The sequence below is a fragment of the Dipodomys merriami genome, unplaced genomic scaffold, assembly GCF_024711535.1.
Source record: "Dipodomys merriami isolate MVZ:Mamm:240054 unplaced genomic scaffold, mDipMer1.0.p SCAF_158, whole genome shotgun sequence".
Taxonomy (NCBI): Eukaryota; Metazoa; Chordata; class Mammalia; order Rodentia; family Heteromyidae; genus Dipodomys; species Dipodomys merriami.
Window position 1 is genome coordinate 2,748,297 of NW_027202915.1, and position 23,474 is coordinate 2,771,770.

General features: G+C 46.1%; 2 protein-coding genes across 4 annotated transcripts in view; one reads left to right on the plus strand and one right to left on the minus strand.

The window, feature by feature from the left end:
• LOC138827606 (dynein axonemal heavy chain 14-like) overlaps positions 1–20,268 on the minus strand; it is a 39,912-nt gene extending 19,644 nt beyond the window's left edge. For all 3 annotated transcript variants that reach the window (XM_070023253.1, XM_070023255.1, XM_070023254.1), the window contains exons 1-7: positions 20,210–20,268; positions 14,432–14,477; positions 11,247–11,398; positions 5,533–5,682; positions 4,564–4,691; positions 2,387–2,539; positions 62–177 (exon numbers count right to left, since the gene is read on the minus strand). In XM_070023253.1, coding sequence (XP_069879354.1) covers positions 62–177; positions 2,387–2,539; positions 4,564–4,691; positions 5,533–5,682; positions 11,247–11,398; positions 14,432–14,463 — 731 coding nt within the window. In that variant the 5' untranslated portion in view covers positions 14,464–14,477; positions 20,210–20,268. The remainder of the gene's footprint in view (positions 1–61; positions 178–2,386; positions 2,540–4,563; positions 4,692–5,532; positions 5,683–11,246; positions 11,399–14,431; positions 14,478–20,209) is intronic.
• LOC138827574 (uncharacterized) lies at positions 17,868–20,611 on the plus strand. Its single transcript, XM_070023149.1, has 2 exons — positions 17,868–17,915; positions 19,637–20,611. Exons 1-2 carry the CDS (start codon positions 17,868–17,870, stop codon positions 20,609–20,611), a joined length of 1,023 nt encoding a protein of 340 aa, XP_069879250.1.
• The last annotated feature ends 2,863 nt before the right edge of the window (positions 20,612–23,474 follow it).

Below are 23,474 nucleotides of genomic sequence, written 5' to 3' on the forward strand. Positions count from 1 at the left end.
AGATGTGGCTCAGGCAACAGAATCAACTATTGAAAAACTGATTTAGTGCCATTTGTCTTACCGGAAATTGGAAAATATTTTAAACTGCTGCAAGAAATAGTACTGTTGTCTCTCTGATAGCCATTCTAAAGCAGGTATGAGCTCCACATCTTCTATGTTGACGCCTGTTTTAGTAATCTGTAAGTGTGCAGTACAAAAAGATGACATATATATTTAGGAAATTACAGAAGCCTACATTTGGCATAGGCTTAGCTTCCTAATCAAGCTTTTTTCAACTCACCTAACACAGCTCCCAAACTTGCTATTTTCTCCTGATAGCCTCCTATGTTACACAGAGAGAAGAAAAGATACTCCATAGAGATGACTCCCTACAAATAACTATTAAAATTTTGAGTCTCGAGACTTTTATATGTTCTACAAAAGCAGTGTTAGTGAACTCAGTTAGGGGGTGTGACTCAGTGGTACAATGCTTGCCCCAAAGGTATTAGGCCATCAATATATATCTATATCAATAGCTATAGCTATATCCCTATCTATCTGTAAAGAGAAATGATGGTATGTTTTAGATAGGTAGATCATTTATAAACTCAACTCAAAATGAACATAATAGTTCATTTATAATCCCAGGGTCATTTTGACATTCAAATGCCCTTTATCAAAGAATTCTTTCTCTTCCAAAGTCCCTCCCTCATCCAAATTAACATTTTCTTTCAGAAATAAATGCATGTCTACGTCAGCATCCACATTATGCTTTTTGTTCCCACTCTACTACTTGAGCCACAGCTCTACTGCTGGATTTTTGGAAGTTAACTGGAGATATGAGTCTCATTGACTTTCTTGCCCAGACTGGTTCCAAACAACCATTCTTAGCTCTCAGCCTTCTGCGCAGCTAGGATGCCAAGTGTGAGCCTCTGGCTCTGGGCCTACTGAGATTTTTATTAATATAGACATCTCCAACTTCATTCGCCATTGCATGTTGTAGACATTTAACATCTGCACACACAGCTGTATTTCATACAGAGATGGTCCTGCCCAAGCAGGAAGGCGAGGAAAGCAGAGGAAAAGTAAACACATGTCAAACAACTGATCAAAACAAATAATAGTGCAATTGTATCTTATAATAGCTATCTAAGTGCTACGTAAGAGTATACTAAAGAGATTTCTGAATGTAGCAATGAAGTTTCTGACAACATGCCAATAAAAGTAATCTTTATTATTGTTATTCTTATATCAGTAAATGCCTATGTTCAAGTTCTTCTCTTTAAAATTTACACCAGGGGCTGGGAAGGTGGCTCAGTGGTAGAGCACCTGCCTTGCATGCCTGAGGCCCTGGGTTCTATTCCTCAGCACCACATAAGCAAAAAGAAAAAAAGCCTGAAGTGGCACTGTGGCTCAAATGGTAGAGCGCTAGCCTTGAGCTGAAGAGCTGAGGGACAGCGCCCAGGCCCAGAGTTCAGGGACCCCCCAAAAAAAACAAATAAAAAAACAAAAAACAACATAAAAGACACGATGGACACCAAATATTAATAAAGAAATTCAGAAGTGAAAATGTTTCTTAAAATCTAACTGTCGCCGGGCGCTGGTGGCTCACGCCTGTAATCCTAGCTACTCAGGAGGCTGAGATCTGAGGATCGCGGTTCAAAGCCAACCCGGGCAGGAGAGACCATGAGACTCCGATCGCCAATAAACCACCAGAAAACCGGAAGTGGCACAGTAGCTCAAGTGGTAGAGCGCTCGCCTTGAGCTGAAGAGCTGAGGGACAGCGCCCAGGCCCAGAGTTCAAGCCTCACGGCCGACAAAAAAAAAAAAAAATCTAACTGTCAAGCTGGGCAATGGTGGCTCATATCTGTAATTCTAGCTACTCAGGAGGCTGAGATCTGAGGACTGTGATTCAAAGCCAGCCTGGGAAAGTCTGTGAGACTCTTGTCTCCAATTAACTTCCAAAAAGCCAGAAATGGAGCGGTGGTACAAGTGACAGAGCACTAGCATTGAGAAAAAAAAGCTCAGGGACAGCACCCAGGCCCTTAGCTCAAGCCCCAGTACCAACACAAAAATAACTAAGAAAAATTAATTGTCAAACCTAAATCTGTACAGAGAAGAAAAATATCACTATTAAATTTCTACCAAGGAGATTATTAAATGTAATCTTCTCCTCAAATAATCAGGTTTCTCCAAAGCACAAAGATAAATTTCTGCAATTAAATTCTAAATTAGATATTCATTTGAGACAAGGTCTCACTGTGGAGCCCAGGATGGCCTCAAACCCTTGACCCTCCTGTCCCAGCATCCTGAGTGCTATGACTGTAGGTATACACTGATACAACCGCTTAAACAGGATATTTTTCTGCCATAAATATGAAAATTGAGGACATTCATTATATACTACCTTTGAAATAAATGAAGCAGAGACAGTCCAAAATTCTTTGCATTGCCTAGCTGTATGGGCAGAGACTATCCGAAGATCATACGGATTGCAAAAGCCTTTATTACTAAGTTGGGGAAGGCAATACACAAATACACAATCATTTTTCAAAGGTGCCTAATAGAAAAAAAAAACTTAATGTGGTTAAATTGTCTAATAAAAATGTTTGAACTTATTACCTATTGAATTGAAACTATTTTAATATGGATTAAAAATAGGCATAACTAACCTCACATTGTGTCTAAATTTTAACAAGATTAATCTTATGAAAGATTTAATATATTTAATTTTCATTCCTTAACACAACATAGTGATAAAACATTCAACAGAAAGTCCCTTGTACCTACTAACACCTGCTTCCTAATCCAAGGAGCTTGATGGCACATGTGCCATCTTCCAGAGAATTTGTCTGCCAACACCAGGAACCTTCCAGGCACACAAAATCTATCACTTATTTTGATAAACATGGTGCTTTAGTATTTTAGTAATAATTCCTATTATTGTTAATAAATGTTTAGTAAGTAATAATATATTCAATAATATATTATGTAGACTAATAGCAATGACTTTAATATCTTAACTTTTATCTCTTAAATTTTAAGGAATTAAAATGTGAGATTTTTAATCTCGTTATACAGATATGGAATCATATTTTCTTACATTAGGGAATTTGAGAAAGGTAACAGGTTCAAGACATGGCAAATAACTGAATTGAATCCAAGTCTGACTCTAAAATCCTGTTCAAAGCTTCTGCAATAAAATATAATTTCTCTGTCATTTACTTGGTGTTTTGAGAAACTGGCCATTCTACATGAAGCCTTTTTTTTTTTTTTTTGCTGGTCCTGGAGCTTGACCTCTGGGCCTGGGCGCTGCCCCTCAGCTCTTCAGCTCAAGGCCAGCGCTCTACCACTTGGGCCACAGCACCACTTCCCATTTTCTGGTGGTTTATTGGAGATAAGAGTTTCACGGACTTTCCTGCCCTGGCTGGCTTTGAACTACAATCCTCAGATCTCAGCCTCCTGAGTTAGCTAGGATTACAGGTGTGAGCCACTGGCGCCTGGCTTCATCTGATCCCTTTTAGAAAAATTTTCTGATCCCTTGTTTGATGCAGTGGTTCTTAACTGTGCATCAAAATCATCTGAGAGCTCAATAAAATAGATAGCTAGCTACCCACTTTCAGAGTTTCGGATTCAGTGGGTCGAGGACGCCAATGAGAACATGCATTTCTAACTGGTTTCTGAGATTACCTCCTTTGATTTTTTTCCCCCTTTTTCTCTTTTTCTTTCTGACTCTGGGGTTTTTACTCAGTGACTCATGTTCTTGCTCATCTTGCCTGCTCATGGCTGGTGTTCTACCACTTAAGCTATTCCTCCAGTCTGGCTTTTTGCTAGTTAATTGGAAATGAAATCTCATCAACTTTCTGCCCAGGCTGGCTTCAAACTTTGATCCTCCAGATTTCAGTTTCCTGAGTGCTAGGACTATAGGCATGAGTTCCTTTACTTGCTTCACACACACAAACACAAAATGATATGCAAAAACAAAAAAGTAGATTTTTAATTTGAGTCAGAGGGTACCCTGGAGACACAGTCAGCTAGAGAGAGATTTCAGAGGAAACAGACACAAATATTACAATGTGTTATAGTCTTAAAATGTGTATATATGTATAGCTACATATATATGCCTTATCCATTTTCATTGTTTATTTTATTTTTTTTATTGTTAAATTAGTCAAATAAAATCATGAGAAATATTTTTTTTTTATTTGTGGGGCTTGAACTCTGGGCCTGGGTTCTGTCCCTCAGCTCTTCAGCTCAAGGCGAATACTCTACCTCTTGAGCCACAGCACCACTTCCAGTGTTCTGGCTGTTTATTGGAGATAAGTCTCACAGACTTTCCTGCCCAGATGGCTTTGAACCACGATCCTGAGATCTCAGCCTCCTTAGTAGCTAGGATTACAGGCGTTAAGCCACCAGCACCCGGTCATGAGAAATAATTTTAAAAGCATTTTCCATGAAATAATTGCTGTACCTTAATATTAACGTAACATCTTATATTGATGTAACAGCTGAAATGATTTAAATAGTTCATTAAGATAGTTTCAAAGTCATCTTTATAGCCCCAAACTGAATAAAATAGAATACCTTTAGATCATTCTGAACCAAAAGCTCAGGACAATTATATTTCAGACTCTGGTTCCATAATACAGTTGGCCATCCAAGCTTTTCTCTTAGCTGAGTAAGAAATCTTGTCACCTCATCATCCTGTGGTTCTGGTGTCAAAAAAATTTTAAGTACAATATAAATGTAAATGTAAATACCATATCACTCAAGGATAATATACAACATTTCTACCTAAAGAAAAAAATTAACATATGCAAGCTAGTCTCCAAGGACTACTCTACCCTCTGTTGGTAGGACATGAACCCTTCGGAGGACACGTGGCACTCATCTCTCTGCACCTGGCTAAGTTCACTTCATGTGATTTTCTCCAGCCCTGTCTATCCATGTTGCCACAGTGACAGGATTTTTATTCTTTGCATTCCACTGTGTACACGGACCACAAGGTCAGCATGAGCTAAACAAGATGTAGTCTCAGAAAATCAAGGTATAGACGTGCAGCTGAGTGGTGGAGTCTATGTCTAGTGTATGTAAAGCCTTGGGTTCCATTCCCAGCATAGCAAAAAGAAATAACCATCAAGCTTTACTGCAAGCATAAAACAAAACTATACAATTTCTCTTACATAAAACTTCTAAAACAAACCAGAACGTCTTGACATTATCATTATTTTAAAAACTGAATTGCTGAACAGTCTATAAAGTTTCTAATTAATGATATTTTAATTTTCAAAAATAATTTAAGGATTAGCAAATGGGACAACTGGTTTCTAGGTCCCACTGATCATTCTTCTGAGCGGCCTTTACTTTCTCTTTACTAAATAAACTCTTTAAAACTGTACAAAAACAATAACAATTGCTTAAGCAATTGAACATAAAACATTCAGTAAGATTGCTCTTCCCCGCTAAAATCAGTATCCAATATAAACACATTACTACAGAAAATGTGAAAATGTGTAGTTTTCTAAACTACTGGTTTAGCATGGTATGACATACCTGTTCTATTATATAAAAAGTGTCGGCCTTTCCTGTCTCCTGGACAAACATGAATTTGTTCCTCTTCCCTCTTCGATTTCTCTTTCTTCTCATGGGAAATTAGTTCTGGAGCAACTATATGTTGTTGAATTATATTTCCTTGAGGGTAATCTGAAAATATAGCCATTATTAATGGAATAAGTAGTGTGTGCTATAAATAATACCTCAGTTGTTGGACACACCAAGTGACTCAGTCTTTATATAAGGCACTAAAACAACAATGCACTAAGGAGAGACTCTAGTCGAAGCCCCCAGGTTCCATGCTAGGAGAAAAGCTTAACACCCACAGTTCTTTTTGCCTTATGAGTTAATCATCTGTCTGCCTTACCTGCCCTGTCTGTGCAACAAGGAAGTAACTAGGGAGTAACTAGATTATTAAATCCCACAGACCATTCACACCAGATTGGAAAGTTAGCTCATTTCCTCCTTGCTTCTAATTTACCACTTCCCCAATATTATAATTTGCCCTCTTTGGAAGAAAAATGATACCCTACTTTGAAGCTCATGACTTTTTTGTGGGGGCGGAATCTGGTCATGGGGCCTGAACTCTGGGCCTGGGCGCTGTCCCTCAGCTCTTCAGCTCAAGGCCAGCACTCTACCACTTGAGCCACAGCACCACTTCTGGCTTTTTTTCTTTTTGCTTATGTGGTGCTGAGGAATCAAACCCAGGGCCTCAGGCATGCAAGGCAAGCCTCTACCACTGAGCCACCTTCCCAGCCCCTGAAGCTCAAGACTTTTTACAACATCAGTTCACCTCGCTTGCTTGATCACTCAGCTCTACTGCAACGTGGGCACGGGGGACAGCTACTTTCTCCACATCTTCCAGCATTTGGATAACTCCAGTTTTTCTGACTTCAGATCTCTGAGACACACATCCCTCCCCCTTTTGCAGCTATTCTTCTATCTCTAATCTAGCTCAGCCAATCAAATCAAGCAACGATATACCCTATCTACAACGTCAGTTTTATTATTTTGCCAGACTGCCTTCAAGAAACATACTCAACAACATCCAGCTAGATCCGTGTGGATGACATCCTTCTCAGTGTGTGACGTCACTTACCCTTCGGCCTTTGGGCCGTCTCGGCTCTCCCCGGAGGGCCCCTCTGCCCCAGCCCTTCCTGTCACTCTCCCATGCACTCCCTCTTTTCCCCGTGTCCAGTTCAGACTATGTTGTCTTTCTGCACACCCTTGCCAATATCCGAAATTTCCTCTTTCTTTTGATCTGTATGGCAAAAAACAAGCCTTGGGCAAACCCAGCTGGCTATGCTTTTTATACCACTGTCTCACAGCCCCCTGAGAAGATTCATAACTGTCCAAATTCACTTAACTGACCACAAATAGACCCTGAACACAAACCGCTCTCCTTTTTGTCTGATTAACTTGCTCTTCAACTCTCTCACTGGCAATTCCAAATCTTTGAAATGTTATATCTTCCAGTCTTCCCTTCGCTGATCTCAGTGTCTACTTCCCGGGAATCATAAAAGCATTTGATGAGAATTCCTTCAACCTGCTATTCCCAAACAAACCAAGCAACCCACATTTGCACTCACTGTTCAAACTGTGCCTCCCAACCAGAAACCAATCCTTTCCAGGTTTTGTTTGATCCCATCTCTTCATATGTGTATTAGTAACTATTCTTTATTCTTTTGCATATCAGCTCCTACTTAAAGTTCATTCTGTGACCATAGCTCCCTCCAATGATCACTTTATTTATACGTTGTCTTTATTCATAGATGGGCCATAAGGGTCACTATTCTTTCTTTAGTACTATCCATTTATATATATATATATATATATATAATTGTAAAAATACTGTACCGAGGGGTTACAGTTACATGAGTAGGGTAATGAGTACATTTCCTATCAAGCGTTGTTACCTCTTCCTTTGTTTTGATTCCCTACCATCCCTTCCCTCCCCACCTCCCCAACTCCTCTCTCCCCCCGCACCGACATTGTGAAGTTCGTCCTGTACATCTCATCGGCACAATGGGGCAACCTGCATTCCCATTTAAGCATTCTGCTATAACCCTTCCTCTCCCCAAATTACAAAAATATATATACAAGATGCAGAACACCGGAATCAAATACAGTGAAAACAGGTTATACTCTGGGGAAAGAACTTACAAAAGAATCAAATAGTGCATTATAAGTACATTAAAAACAATAGCAAGCAAGAAAAAACTACTTGTGTCCTTGTCTTGGGATACATTTTGCTTAACATCATCTTATATGGTCATCTATACATAGCCTTTGACCTTCTCTGTTTGTCCTAGACCTGTACTAGTCACTGCAACAAAGGGAAACCATGGGACCTATGTTTCTTAGAATTCAAAAAATTAAATCCCCCAACAACAAATCCTCAAAGAAACAACTGCCCAATTAATAAGTGGGCTAAAGACTTAAAGAGAGACTTTTTTGAAGAGGAAATAAGAATGGCCAATAGACACATGAAGAAATGCTCAACTTCTCTAGCCATAAAAGAAATGCAAATCAAGACAATATTGAGATTCCACCTCACCTCAGTTAGAATGGCTATAATCAAGAAATCTAGTAACAACAAGATGCTGGAGGGGATGTGGCCAAAAGGGAACCCTTCTGCATTGTTGGTGGGAGCGTAGACTTGTTCAACCACTTTGGAAATCAGTATGGAGGATCCTCAAAAGACTCCACATAGAGCTCCCCTACGACCCAGCAATCCCACTTTTGACATTTACCCAAGTGATCACAAACAAGGTCATACCAAGGCTACCAGCACAACCATGTTTATCGCAGTATTATTCACCATAGCTAAGATATGGAACCAACCCAGATGCCCCTGAGTAAATGAGTGGATCAAGAAAAAGTGGTGTGTATATGTGTGTGTGTGTGTGTGTGTGTGTGTGTGTGTGTGTGTATGTATATATATATGTATATATATATATCAAGTGGTATATATATATATATATATCAAGAAAAAGTGGTATATATATGGTATATATATATATATATATATATATATATATATATATATATATATATCAAGTGGTATATATATATAGATCAAGAAAAAGTGATAGGGGCTGGGAAGGTGGCTCAGTGGTAGAGTGCTTGCCTTGCATGCATGAGGCCCTGGGTTCGATTCCTCAGCACCACGTAAGCAAAAAGCCAGAAGTGGCGCTGTGGCTCAGGTGGTAGAGCGCTAGCCTTGAGCTGAAGAGCTGAGGGACAGCACCCAGGTCTAGAGTTCAGGCCCCACGACTGGACCCCCCCCTACAAAAAAAAAAAAGAAAAAGTGATATATATACCACTTTTTCTTGATCCATCTATCTATCTATCTATCTATCTATCTATCTATCTATCTAATGGAAATCTATGCCTCCATCAGAAAGAATGACATTGCCCCATTTGTTAGGAAATGGAAAGACTTGGAAAAAATTATGTTAAGTGAACTATCCATTTCTTAATCTACTGCAGTCTTAAAATTCTACCAGAACGGCACCCAAGTGACATCTGATGTCAGTAAATTCAATGGACTTCTTACAGTCCTGATTTTCCCTGAGATATCAGTGTGATTGATAAACTTCTCCTTTCTGACAGAGTATTTCCTTTTGTATGACATCACACTCATTCTCTTCTTCATCTCCCTCTTTGAGCCTGTTCTAACCAATCCCATGTCCATTACAACTGCCTTCTTTCTCTGACTCAGGACTACAATTGCTTTAGTTTCATTTTATACAATCCCCTTAACTTCACCATGGCTATGGTCCAATCTTTTACCCACCAATTACTCCCAAATACACGGTCCACTTCAGTCCTGACATCTCTGAGCTCCAAAAAATATGCTCAACAGATATTCTTCCCCATTGAGATAGATCAAAATATTCCTAACTCAGCATGTCAACAACTGAACTCCTGGCTTCTCCCTCAGACCCCACAAGTCCTGACTCGTACACGGCACCACTATTCATTAGGTTAAGTGATCCAGGGACCTAGGAACCGTCTTTTGAAAACTACTTTTATTAGCATACATCCATAGTATAAGGGGCCTTCATTGTGATGATTCCATTAAGTGGAGCACATACTTTGAACAAGTCTACTCCCTCTATTATATTACTTTAACTTCTTTCCCCATCCCTTTCAAAAGTTAGTGGTGAGCTTATTATGCCATCTTTATATACATACACACGCACATAATATACGTAGACTTGGTATTCTTCTAGCCTCTCCATCTCAGTATAAAACAAAATAAATGAACACAAAATTTCATATTAAAGATTTAAAAAGATGAAAAGTCTTTCTGCAATTTCTATCTTCAAAGTACAATAAGAAATTCCTTAAATTATTCCTTAACGAAGCAAGTCCTTGCACTGCTACCCAGTCTTAAATGTATCTTCTCTCTTTCCTGAGGAAACTAACTAAAGGATCAGATTCAAATAGTCTCACTCTACCAAGGTCCTAAGTTCTGGAGATCAAGCCCTTTTAGGAAATCAAACAAACCAATCTTCAAGCAGAGGCCAAAGGCAATGGAAAAAAATGGGCTAAATGTTGTTTGATGTGTGGATTTCATACATACTACAAGAGGAAATAAACTGTCTGAGGTAGTCAAGGTCTACTCTTGTTTCCAGGGGAAAAGGGATGTTATTTCTGACAGACCTTAAAAACAGAGAAAACAAATTTAAAAATGGTAGTGGGCCACTCATGGAAGAGGCTAGAAAGAGAAGATCGAAAATAGGCAAGCAAGATGACTTGGTCAACAGTGTTCTTCAAGAGTCAAGGGAGATAAAAGTGAGTGGTCAAAGATTAAAATGACACAGTAAAATAAAGATTATTTTTTGTAAATGAATCACTTCTATAAGGATTTGGCTGTGAGTAAAGATCTCATGAACACAGAAAAGTCCAATCAGTAGAGCAAAGGAAGCAGGAGCCAGATGAAGGCTGAATTCGAGGTGAGGAGTCACAAACTGAATGTTGGGAATTCTGGTGCTAGTGGTACTGCCGGAAGGAAAACAGGCCTCCAGGTGTTTCATGTGGTTTTGCTTTGTTTCAGTCACACAGGTAGCATGCTTGTGTGCTTAAAAGACCACAAAGGAAGATCTGAGAGAAGACCAGATGGCTCCTGTTGTAAGGGTGTGGCAGAGTGATAGTTACCGTAAAGCACAGGGGCCCAGCCATCCTCAAGATCAGTTCTACAGACGGGGCAAGGCTTCTAAAAGGAAGCTCTGGTTTGGTTTTGTTTTTTAATGAAATTACTGGAAATATATTTTGAGCAAGAACAAAGGAATACTTTTTAAAAAAATGGAGATATGTGGAGAAATACTCAGGGCACGAAAGGGTGTCACACAGTCAGAAAGCCCTGGACACTTGAGAACATGCCAACCTCTGTAAAAAATGGTATGTATGAGACAATACATAGGCAATACAAAATGTAAACTGGCAGAGAGATATTACATTCTTGTAATGTTAGTGGTAGCCACGTTTTTATCATCTTCCTATTAGTATTTAGATTGTGTTCATTTAACAAGCAAGCTTTGTATTTGGAGACATTGCTAACTACTATTGAGTTGTGGAATTAAATATCAAACTTCACATTTTGAAAGTAGGCTCTACCTAGTTTTTTAATCTACTTCACTTGCTCTCATTTAATGCTATGAAAACCCATTTTCCATTTCCATAAGAGAAAATATAAGTTAACATGCCTGAACGGTAGTCTGGATAAATTTCTTCTGTTCTCTCTTCTTTCAAGAGTGCAGAGAATATTTCATATTTCTGCATTTCTTTTATTGATACATGGGATGATTGATTCTTTCGTAGCACATTTTTGTATTTCTGTTCTTTATATTTCAATTGTCTAAGATCACAAAGAAAAAATTCTTTTTTGGCAAAGAAAAAATTCTAAGAAAATGAATAATCACACCAATAAAATGTAAGATGTTAGCATATTATCCATTATTTTGCATTTGTAATTGAAATAGATTTTTAAGTTTGATAAATGATACAATTAATACCATAAATTAAGATGAAATATCCTGTACTTTGTAATACAATGTAAACCATGATCAATTTATAGAATGTTAAACTTTGCAACTATGCATGGTATGCATGCGGATGTGTGTACATAGGCTGAGCCTTGGTAGGAGTGATCACGGCTACTACTTCAATAACTTCAGTGATTCACCTTGTTTCTTAAGTCCATTTTGACTATAGTTTTAAAAAATTTTATAGCTTGTACAAATTTTCAACTTTATTGTCATTAAATAGTTTTAAATCCTTTTAGTCACAGGTCCATTTGTATTATTCTTCCTTTTCCAAATATTATTGGTTAATGGTGCCAATGAACAGAACTGCACTGTGAATGATGAACACTGTGAATGATGTGTAATGTTACTTCTGGACTTTATTCTTGATATTGTCAACAATTGGCTTTACTGCCGTTGCTTTTAATGATCTCTATTTCCTCTTTAATTTCTATTTTGTTAATTTCTGGTATTATCTTCTCCTTTTATTAAAGTCTATTCTGTTCAGTTCGCTTCCTAATGTCTTTTTTTTATTCTTCTGTAGATAAGGTTGGTTGGTTGATGATAGTACTGGGCCTTGAGCTAGGTAGGTAGGTGCTCTACCACTTGAGCCAATCCACAGCCTTGTTTGTGCTACTTTTTGTTTCTGGTGCCAATACTGGGGTTTAAACTCAGGGCCTAGGTATCTGTCCCTTTGCCTTTCCACTCAAAGCTAGTGCTTTACCACTTGGGCCACAACTCCACTTCTAGTTTTTTGGTGGCTAACTAAAGATTACAGTCTCACAGACTTTCCTGCCTTGGCTAGCACTGGACAGAAATCCTCAGATCTCAGCCTCCTAACTAGGATTACAGGCTATATTCGTTATTTTTTATATAGGGTCTTACTTCTGTAGCTGGGGTAACAAGCACATACCAGTGCATACTTTTTTTGTCCAGGCTGACTTCAATCTGCAGACCTCCCAATCTCACTTTGACTGCCATGACCAGCAGAGTTATGTTTCTGATACAGAGTCTCTTTTTTCCCTAAAGCCAGTTTTGGACTGCAATACTCCTGTCCCTGCCTTCTGTATAGCTGAATTCACAGGTATATCACCAAGTTTAGACTTTTGGATTGTTAGCTCATTAATTCTTATTTTCTTCCTTTTTAATGTAGGTTTAGATTGTTATACATTTCTCTCTAAACAATGAATTAGCTAAATCATACAATTTTCAATAATACATAATAGTTGTATAGTAGTTTAAGCATTTATTCTTTTTTTTTTTTTTTTTTGGTCAGTCATAGGATTTGAACTCTGGGCCTGGGTGCTGTCCCTCAGCTCTTCAGCTCAAGGCTAGCGCTCTACCACTTGAGCCCCAGTGCCACTTTTGGGTTTCTGGTGGTTTATTGGAGAGAAGAGCCTCATAGACTTTCCTGCCCAGGCTGGCTTTGAATCTCAATCCTCAGATCTCAGCCTTCTGAGTAGCTAGGATTACAGGCATGAGCCATTGGTGCCCGTCAGCATTTATTCTTGTGTCTAATATTTTCAGTTCTAAGGTATATTTTCCTAATTTTTTTTCCTGTATTATATTTTAATGTTTTACTTAGAAGCATTTTCAAAATACTGTTTCATTTCTAAATATAGTGAAGGTTTTCTAGTTGATCACTTTTACTGATTTCTAATGTAATTAAAGAATATATGATCTATAGTAATCATAGTGATGTTTAGAAATTTTGTTAAAAATTTGTGTATTTGCACACTCAAGTTTCCATGTTAATCGAAAATATATATCTTGTAGTTGTTGGGTAAAAAGCTCTGTCTACTTTAAAACAACCTTGTTAATTTGGTTGTTCGTATCCTCTATATTCTAATTTTTGTGATTCAGAGTGATTAACTGATGAGAGTAACTTATGAAAATTTTCCATTATAAAAGTAGATTTGTCCACTTCTCCTTCAGTTTGTCAACTTCTGTTTCAAATGAGTTAGAACAGTTATAGCGCACTTGGCTGAACATTCTATCTTCAGTTACAGTTACTGTGTGGATTCTTTTCCTGCTGCTGTGCTATTTTGATACTACGGTATCTTTGTCATATATATTTCCATCTTTTTATCTATTTGTATATCCAATAGACATTCCCACTGGCATTTACTTATACCATTTAACTCTGCTCATCCTCTATCATTCCTTATTCAACTAACCCTTCCCAGCCCACCTCCTCCCCACAAGGAGTGATTTTGTCCTCCTGCCCTTGGGCCCTGCCTCATTCCTTCCCTTTAACCACCCGGTATTGTGCCGACTGGGGGAGACTGCTCGGGGTGCGCCTGACGACTCACACAGTTACATACTCACTCATCCCATCAGGGCCAGGGCTGAGTGGTGAGGTATTGATTTCTCTCCATCCTCTGGCTGATCATGTTGGTGGTGCGTCTCTGTGGACTGCGATGGTGGCAAGTGCCCCAGGGGTATGGAAAGGAACTAAAGGATGCAGCCTTCTCTCCATCATTGTGGTGTCATTTTCTGTCTATAGTTGGCACCTTCCACCCTTCTCCTACCTATAACCTCCTTTCTCCTCTCTCCCCCTCTCTTTAGCACAGACAAGGCTAATCTGCCTATCTTGTCAGGAACAAAATTTCTGAAGAAACATTTATAAACTCCAGAACCATCCATTGATCATCTAAACTTCAATCAACCATCACATTACATGTGAGATGTTTCACTTAATGGTTTATATTGTTGAAGTCTTACTTTAGGAGAAAACTTCATTTTTTTTACTTTATTCTATTTTATTGGCAGCACTGGAGTTTGAAATTGGGGCCTCAAGCTTGCTAGGCAGCAATCTGCCACTTCTGCCAGGCCCCATCCTTCATGTCATTATAGCTTATTTTTACCTTGAATTTCCGTGGTTTTCTTTCCTGTTCATCTCTTGACTTCCAGCTGTCAAAGCAATGAGTACAAATGTCTCCAACTTTTATATAAAGAGTTGCTATAAAAATGTATTCACATTATCTTCTTTAATACAAAACAATTTGAAAGCTATGAAAACTAGTATTCAAATCTGCATACATAATTCCCAACTTCTCACAAGACTTTACATAACATCCCAATTACCACAAGCATTTTTTGTATACAAAACGATTTCCAGACTAATCACTAAGCTAGTTACCCTTTGCAGGGTATTCTGTATGTTACCTTCTCCCCTAAGGTAATGTTTTCCTTCTTATACTGACACATTTATATAAATACAATCTTGGTTCATGTTAACTTCCACAATAAAGATTATAAAAAAAGTCTTAAGGCCAGGTGCAGGTGGGCTCATGTATATAATCCTAGATACTTGGGAGACTGAGATCTGAGGGTTGCAGTTTAAAGCTAGGAAGTTTGTAGGAATCTCATCTCCAGTAAACTGCTAACAACAAAAAAGAGGAATAAGAAGAGGAGAAAGAAGCAGAAGCAGAAAGAAGGAAGAAGGAAGAAGGGAGGTGGAGGAGGAGAAAGAGAAGAGGAAGAGGAGGAGGAGGAGGAGGGGGAAGAAGAGGAGGAGGAGGAAATAGTGGTAGTGGTGGTAGAGGAAGTAGAGTTGTGCCTCAAGTGGTAAAGCACTAACCTTGAGCAAAAGAAGCTCAAGGACAGTGCCTGAGTTCAAGCTCCAGGACAGATACACAAAAATTTAAGATTTCTTCCTCAAACTGAGCACTAGCTACTCAGAAGTCTGAAACCTGAGGAATTCTGGTTCAAAGTCAGCTCAGGCTGAAGAGTCCAAGAGACTCCATATCCACTCAACCAGAAAAATACTGGACTGGAGGTATGTCTTAAGTGGTACAGCACCAGCCCTGAGCAAGAAAGCTGAGTGATAGTGCAAGGCCCCAAGTTCAACTCCTGGTACCAGCACACATTTTTTTAAAGGCAAAATCGAAATTTTTACTTAGGTACTCAGAGAAGAAAAAAGTTACAAATGTTTTATTGATGAAATTATTTGATAATAACTGAGTAGAGAGTTTATTTTAAAAAAAGCCTACTGAGATAGATTAGTGTGTGTGTGTGTGTGTGTGTGTGTGTGTGTGTGTGTGTGTGTGTGTGCGCGCGCGCGCGCTAGTCTTGGGGCTTGAATTCAGGGCCTGGGCACTGTCGCTTAGCTTTCTCACTCAAGGCTAGTTAAGTGTTCCACCACTTCTGGAGTTTTGATAGTTAATCGGGGATAAGAGTCTCACAGACTGGACTTCTCTGCCCTAGGCTGGCTTTGATCTCAGTTTTCCGAGTAGCTATGATTACAGGTATAAGCCACCAAATCCTGTGAACTGAGTTCTTTTAGAGGGAATAACATTTCACTTAACTAGGATTCAAAGATGGTAATTGATGCTTGTCATCAAATAGGTTATAAATGCTCATTCTTAGCTTGCAGATCAAACAAAAACATAGGCCAGGCCAGGTATGGCCTGTGAACCATCATTTGCCAATCCCTTCCAAAGAATACATGCAAATCACAACTTCTACTTTGTGAGGTGTATTTGTGTATTCTCTCATCGTTACCACCTAAAATTTGGCAAGCATTAGAAATGTCATTAACTGAACTGTGTAAAACAGATTTTTTTTCCCCCTCTTTTTGATCAGACAACTGAAAAGCAAACTCCACAACATTTAAAGGCCAGAACATTTCTTCAGGGAAAAATGAATTGCTTAAGAATATTACACAAAGATAAATTTCATTAACGCATTATAGCAACATCTTAAAACATAAAAAATTCAAGAAAGATACCAGCCATAAGCCTTGCTTGTAAAAGATATAATAAACCCCATCAAGAGTTGGAAGGAGAGCTGGGAAGGTGGCTCAGTGGTAGAGCGCTTGCCTTGCATGCATGAGGCCCTGGGTTCCATTCCTCAGCACCACATAAGCAAAAAGAAAAAAGCCGCAAGTGGCGCTGTGGCTCAAGTGGTAGAGCGCTAGCCTTGAGCTGAAGAGCTGAGGGACAGCGCCCAGGCCCAGAGTTCAGGCCCCACAACCAGACCCCCCCCCAAAAAAAAGAAAGTCCATTAAATTTTTACTTGTAATTAACTACCAAAAAGCCTGAAGTGAAGCTGTGGTTCAAGTGGTAGAGTCAGCCTTGATCAAAAAAGCTAAGGGACAGCATGAAGGCCCTGAGTTCAAGCCTCTGGATGTGCACACTCCCAAACACACACACAAGGATTCTCAAACTGAGGAAGATTCCAGTTATATCTTACTAGAAAGAAAAAGCTTTAAAATAAAAACATAAAAAAGGATGAAAGTAAAAGCAGGAAGAGATACACAGGCAAACAATTAAACAAGATAAAAGTACTACAGCTATTTTTTACCAGAAAAAAAGTACTGAAAGTCACTAGATACAGTAAGTAAAGGTTCACTTCACCAGGAAAACAGAACAAGTCTGAACTTGCACTTCACAATAAATATACTGCATAATATACATATATACACATATATACATATATATACACATATATATATATGCTGTACAATGTGTAACAAAAATGGACACAATAATAAATCAAGTACAATAATAAGATACTTTAACATGTTATTTGAGCTTTTTAGGCCAAACTCTCCTACATCAGAAACAATGAAAGAATTTAAAAAATGAAATAGCCTCCTACAAAGAGAAAAAAAAGCACCTTTAATTTTGACTTGATAATAAAATATCAAGTAATAATAAAATCCCTCATCACCTAATAAAACTGATACAACACAGTAAAATAAATAGGATGAAAAGTAGATTCTCTCATTTTTTCAATTGTCTTACTATATAAAACTCAAGAAGTATATATATGCATGTACACACAGACAGACACAGACCAGGGTCTCCTAAGGCTTGACGCAGGCCTGTGCACTGTCCCCGAGCTTTACTACTTCACCTACAACTCCACTTCCAGCTTTTTCGGTGCTGAGTTGGAGTTAATACTTTACAGGCCTGGCGGGCTTCAAACTGAAATCCTCCCATCTCAGCCTATAAAACTGATACAACACAGTAAAATAAATAGGATGAAAAGTAGATTCTCTCATTTTTTCAATTGTCTTACTATATAAAACTCAAGAAGTATATATATGCATGTACACACAGACAGACACAGACCAGGGTCTCCTAAGGCTTGACGCAGGCCTGTGCACTGTCCCCGAGCTTTACTACTTCACCTACAACTCCACTTCCAGCTTTTTCGGTGCTGAGTTGGAGTTAATACTTTACAGGCCTGGCGGGCTTCAAACTGAAATCCTCCCATCTCAGCCTCCTGTGCAGCTAAGATCACACGCACGGGCCCTGGCGCCACAGGAACGCGCTCGTTTTCACGCACAACAGCATGAAATTAGCTGTCCACAACGTCGTGACACACGTCTGTGAGTTCCGAGTCAGTTGTGGAAAGCCGTGCGCAGAGGCGCGGGCCCTGCAGTGACGGCGCTTTTCTCCAAGGTCGCCAACCTCGGCGGCACGCACCCCGCGGCCCTGACCCACTCCTCAGCACCCCCTCAGCCCTGACCCACTCCTCAGCCCCCCCTCAGCCCTGACCCACTCCTCAGCCCCCCGCGGCCCTGACCCACTCCTCAGCCCCCCCTCAGCCCTGACCCACTCCTCAGCCCCCCGCGGCCCTGACCCACTCCTCAGCCCCCCCCTCAGCCCTGACCCACTCCTCAGCCCCCCGCGGCCCTGACCCACTCCTCAGCCCCCCCTCAGCCCCCCCTCAGCCCTGACCCACTCCTCAGCACCCCCCTCAGCCCTGACCCACTCCTCAGCCCCCCGCGGCCCTGACCCACTCCTCAGCCCCCCCCTCAGCCCTGACCCACTCCTCAGCCCCCCGCGGCCCTGACCCACTCCTCAGCCCCCCTCAGCCCTGACCCACTCCTCAGCACCCCCCTCAGCCCTGACCCACTCCTCAGCCCCCCTCAGCCCTGACCCACTCCTCAGCCCCCCTCAGCCCTGACCCACTCCTCAGCCCCCCTCAGCCCTGACCCACTCCTCAGCACCCCCCTCAGCCCTGACCCACTCCTCAGCCCCCCGCGGCCCTGACCCACTCCTCAGCCCCCCCCTCAGCCCTGACCCACTCCTCAGCCCCCCCTCAGCCCTGACCCACTCCTCAGCCCCCCCTCAGCCCTGACCCACTCCTCAGCCCCCCGCGGCCCTGACCCACTCCTCAGCCCCCCTCAGCCCTGACCCACTCCTCAGCCCCCCCTCAGCCCTGACCCACTCCTCAGCACCCCGCGGCCCTGACCCACTCCTCAGCCCCCCCTCAGCCCTGACCCACTCCTCAGCCCCCCGCGGCCCTGACCCACTCCTCAGCCCCCCCTCAGCCCTGACCCACTCCTCAGCCCCCCTCAGCCCTGACCCACTCCTCAGCCCCCCGCGGCCCTGACCCACTCCTCAGCCCCCCTCAGCCCTGACCCACTCCTCAGCCCCCCGCGGCCCTGACCCACTCCTCAGCCCCCCGCGGCCCTGACCCACTCCTCAGCCCCCCCTCAGCCCTGACCCACTCCTCAGCCCCCCGCGGCCCTGACCCACTCCTCAGCCCCCCGCGGCCCTGACCCACTCCTCAGCCCCCCCTCAGCCCTGACCCACTCCTCAGCCCCCCGCGGCCCTGACCCACTCCTCAGCCCCCCGCGGCCCTGACCCACTCCTCAGCCCCCCCTCAGCCCTGACCCACTCCTCAGCCCCCCCTCAGCCCTGACCCACTCCTCAGCCCCCCCTCAGCCCTGACCCACTCCTCAGCCCCCCTCAGCCCTGACCCACTCCTCAGCCCCCCGCGGCCCTGACCCACTCCTCAGCCCCCCGCGGCCCTGACCCACTCCTCAGCCCCCCTCAGCCCTGACCCACTCCTCAGCCCCCCCTCAGCCCTGACCCACTCCTCAGCCCCCCCTCAGCCCTGACCCACTCCTCAGCCCCCCTCAGCCCTGACCCACTCCTCAGCCCCCCGCGGCCCTGACCCACTCCTCAGCCCCCCTCAGCCCTGACCCACTCCTCAGCCCCCCGCGGCCCTGACCCACTCCTCAGCCCCCCGCGGCCCTGACCCACTCCTCAGCCCCCCCCCGCGGCCCTGACCCACTCCTCAGCCCCCCGCGGCCCTGACCCACTCCTCAGCCCCCCGCGGCCCTGACCCACTCCTCAGCACCCCGAGCTCAGAAGAGGCCGGGGCCGGCCGTAGGCCCCGAGTTCAAGCCCCCGGACCCAGGCCACGACACGGCACGGACACGGCACGCAGCTCCGTCAGGACCACGCCGGAGCCGGATCCACACGGGCAGCTGCGGGGCCCGAGTCCATCCTCACATGGCCCCCGCGGCCGGCCCGCTCCACGAGAGGCCCGCGGACGAACAGCCCGCTCCGCGAGGCCCGCGGCCGAACAGCCCGCTCCACGAGAGGCCCGCGGCCGAACAGCCCGCTCCGCGAGGCCCGCGGCCGAACAGCCCGCTCCGCGAGGCCCGCGTTGGGTCCGGGGAGGAGGCCGACCACAGCCGCCCGGGCCGAGACCGCCACCCCGCAGTGGACGGGCGAGCGGCACAGGCCAGGCCGGGGGCGGGCTGCGAAGGAGGGGCAGAGTTGCGGGGAGACCCCGAGACCCCGCTGGGGAGCCCCCAGGACCCCGCTGTGAAGAAGCCACCGACAGCGAGCCCGAGCCCGATAGAACCACCCCAGACCAGGCTGCGCGGCCCTCACCGCTCGGCCTCCGCCGTCCGCGCCGCCCGCCGCCCGCCGCTCGCCGTCCGCCGTCCGCGGCCGGCCCAGGTCCGTGCGCTTCGCGCCAGGCGCCCCAATAACGGTCAGAGTCACGGGCGCGCACGTCCCACTGCGCACGTCCCACTGCGCACGTCCCACTGCGCACCTCCCACTGCGCACCTCCCACTGCGCACCTCCCACTGCGCACCTCCCACTGCGCACCTCCCACTGCGCACCTCCCACTGCGCACCTCCCACTGCGCACCTCCCACTGCGCACCTCCCACTGCGCACCTCCCACTGCGCACCTCCCACTGCGCACCTCCCACTGCGCACCTCCTCGTACCCATACAACCAACTGCCCACCTCCCACTGCGCACCTCCCACTGCGCAAATCGGCGTGACCTTGCCTCCTAGTGCACACCGCGGACTGAGCGCATCCAAATACGGGCCTCCCCTCACACCTCCACATTCACACCCCCACATTCACACCCCCACATTCACACCGCCGCTCACACCTCCACTCTCACACTTACACCCTCACACCACCCTCACACCTCTCCTCACACCTCCACCCTCACACCTCCACCCTCACACCTCCCCTCACACCTCCACCCTCACACCTCCACCCTCACACCTCCACCCTCACACCTCCCCTCACACCTCCCCTCACACCTCCACCCTCACACCTCCACCCTCACACCTCCACCCTCACACCTCCCCTCACACCTCCCCTCACACCTCCACCCTCATACCTCCACCCTCACACCTCCCCTCACACCTCCCCTCACACCTCCACCCTCACACCTCCACCCTCACACCTCCACCCTCACACCTCCCCTCACACCTCCACCCTCACACCTCCACCCTCACACCTCCACCCTCACACCTCCACCCTCACACCTCCACCCTCACACCTCCACCCTCACACCTCCACCCTCACACCTCCCCTCACACCTCCACCCTCACACCTCCCCTCACACCTCCACCCTCACACCTCCACCCTCACACCTCCCCTCACACCTCCCCTCACACCTCCACCCTCACACCTCCACCCTCACACCTCCACCCTCACACCTCCACCCTCACACCTCCCCTCACACCTCCCCTCACACCTCCCCTCACACCTCCACCCTCACACCTCCACCCATACACCTCCCCTCACACCTCCACCCTCACACCTCCACCCTCACACCTCCCCTCACACCTCCACCCTCACACCTCCCCTCACACCTCCCCTCACACCTCCCCTCACACCTCCACCCTCACACCTCCCCTCACACCTCCACCCATACACCTCCACCCTCACACCTCCACCCTCACACCTCCCCTCACACCTCCACCCTCACACCTCCACCCTCACACCTCCACCCTCACACCTCCCCTCACACCTCCACCCTCACACCTCCACCCTCACACCTCCCCTCACACCTCCACCCTCACACCTCCCCTCACACCTCCCCTCACACCTCCACCCTCACACCTCCACCCTCACACCTCCACCCTCACACCTCCCCTCACACCTCCACCCTCACACCTCCCCTCACACCTCCACCCTCACACCTCCCCTCACACCTCCACCCTCACACCTCCCCTCACACCTCCACCCTCACACCTCCCCTCACACCTCCCCTCACACCTCCACCCTCACACCTCCACCCTCACACCTCCACCCTCACACCTCCACCCTCACACCTCCCCTCACACCTCCACCCTCACACCTCCCCTCACACCTCCACCCTCACACCTCCCCTCACACCTCCACCCTCACACCTCCCCTCACACCTCCACCCTCACACCTCCCCTCACACCTCCACCCTCACACCTCCACCCTCACACCTCCACCCTCACACCTCCCCTCACACCTCCCCTCACACCTCCACCCTCACACCTCCCCTCACACCTCCCCTCACACCTCCACCCTCACACCTCCACCCTCACACCTCCACCCTCACACCTCCACCCTCACACCTCCCCTCACACCTCCCCTCACACCTCCACCCTCACACCTCCCCTCACACCTCCCCTCACACCTCCACCCTCACACCTCCACCCTCACACCTCCACCCTCACACCTCCCCTCACACCTCCCCTCACACCTCCACCCTCACACCTCCACCCTCACACCTCCACCCTCACACCTCCCCTCACACCTCCACCCTCACACCTCCCCTCACACCTCCCCTCACACCTCCCCTCACACCTCCACCCTCACACCTCCCCTCACACCTCCACCCTCACACCTCCCCTCACACCTCCACCCTCACACCTCCACCCTCACACCTCCACCCTCACACCTCCACCCTCAAACCTCCCCTCACACCTCCCCTCACACCTCCACCCTCACACCTCCACCCTCACACCTCCACCCTCACACCTCCCCTCACACCTCCACCCTCACACCTCCCCTCACACCTCCCCTCACACCTCCCCTCACACCTCCACCCTCACACCTCCCCTCACACCTCCACCCTCACACCTCCCCTCACACCTCCCCTCACACCCCACCCTCACACCTCCACCCTCACACCTCCCCTCACACCTCCACCCTCACACCTCCACCCTCACACCTCCCCTCACACCTCCACCCTCACACCTCCCCTCACACCTCCCCTCACACCTCCCCCTCACACCCCACCCCCCACCCCACCTCCCCACACCACCCCTCACACCCCACCCCACACCTCCACCCTCACACCTCCCCTCACACCTCCACCCTCACACCTCCCCCACACCCCACCCTCACACCTCCCCCTCACACCTCCCCTCACACCTCCCCTCACACCTCCACCCTCACACCTCCCCTCACACCTCCACCCATACACCTCCCCTCACACCCTCCACCCTCACACCTCCCCTCACACCTCCCCTCACACCTCCACCCTCACACCTCCACCCTCACACCTCCACCCTCACACCTCCCCTCACACCTCCACCCTCACACCTCCCCTCACACCTCCACCCTCACACCCACCCCTCACACCTCCACCCCACACCTCCCCCACACCTCCCCTCACACCTCCACCCTCACACCTCCACCCTCACACCTCCACCCTCACACCTCCACCCTCACACCTCCCCCACACCCCACCCCCACACCCTCCACCCTCACACCCCACCCCACCCCACCCCCACCCCCCTCACACCTCCACCCTCACACCTCCCCTCACACCTCCCCACACACCCCCCTCACACCTCCACCCTCACACCTCCACCCTCACACCTCCCCTCACACCTCCACCCCACACCCCCCCTCACACCTCCCCC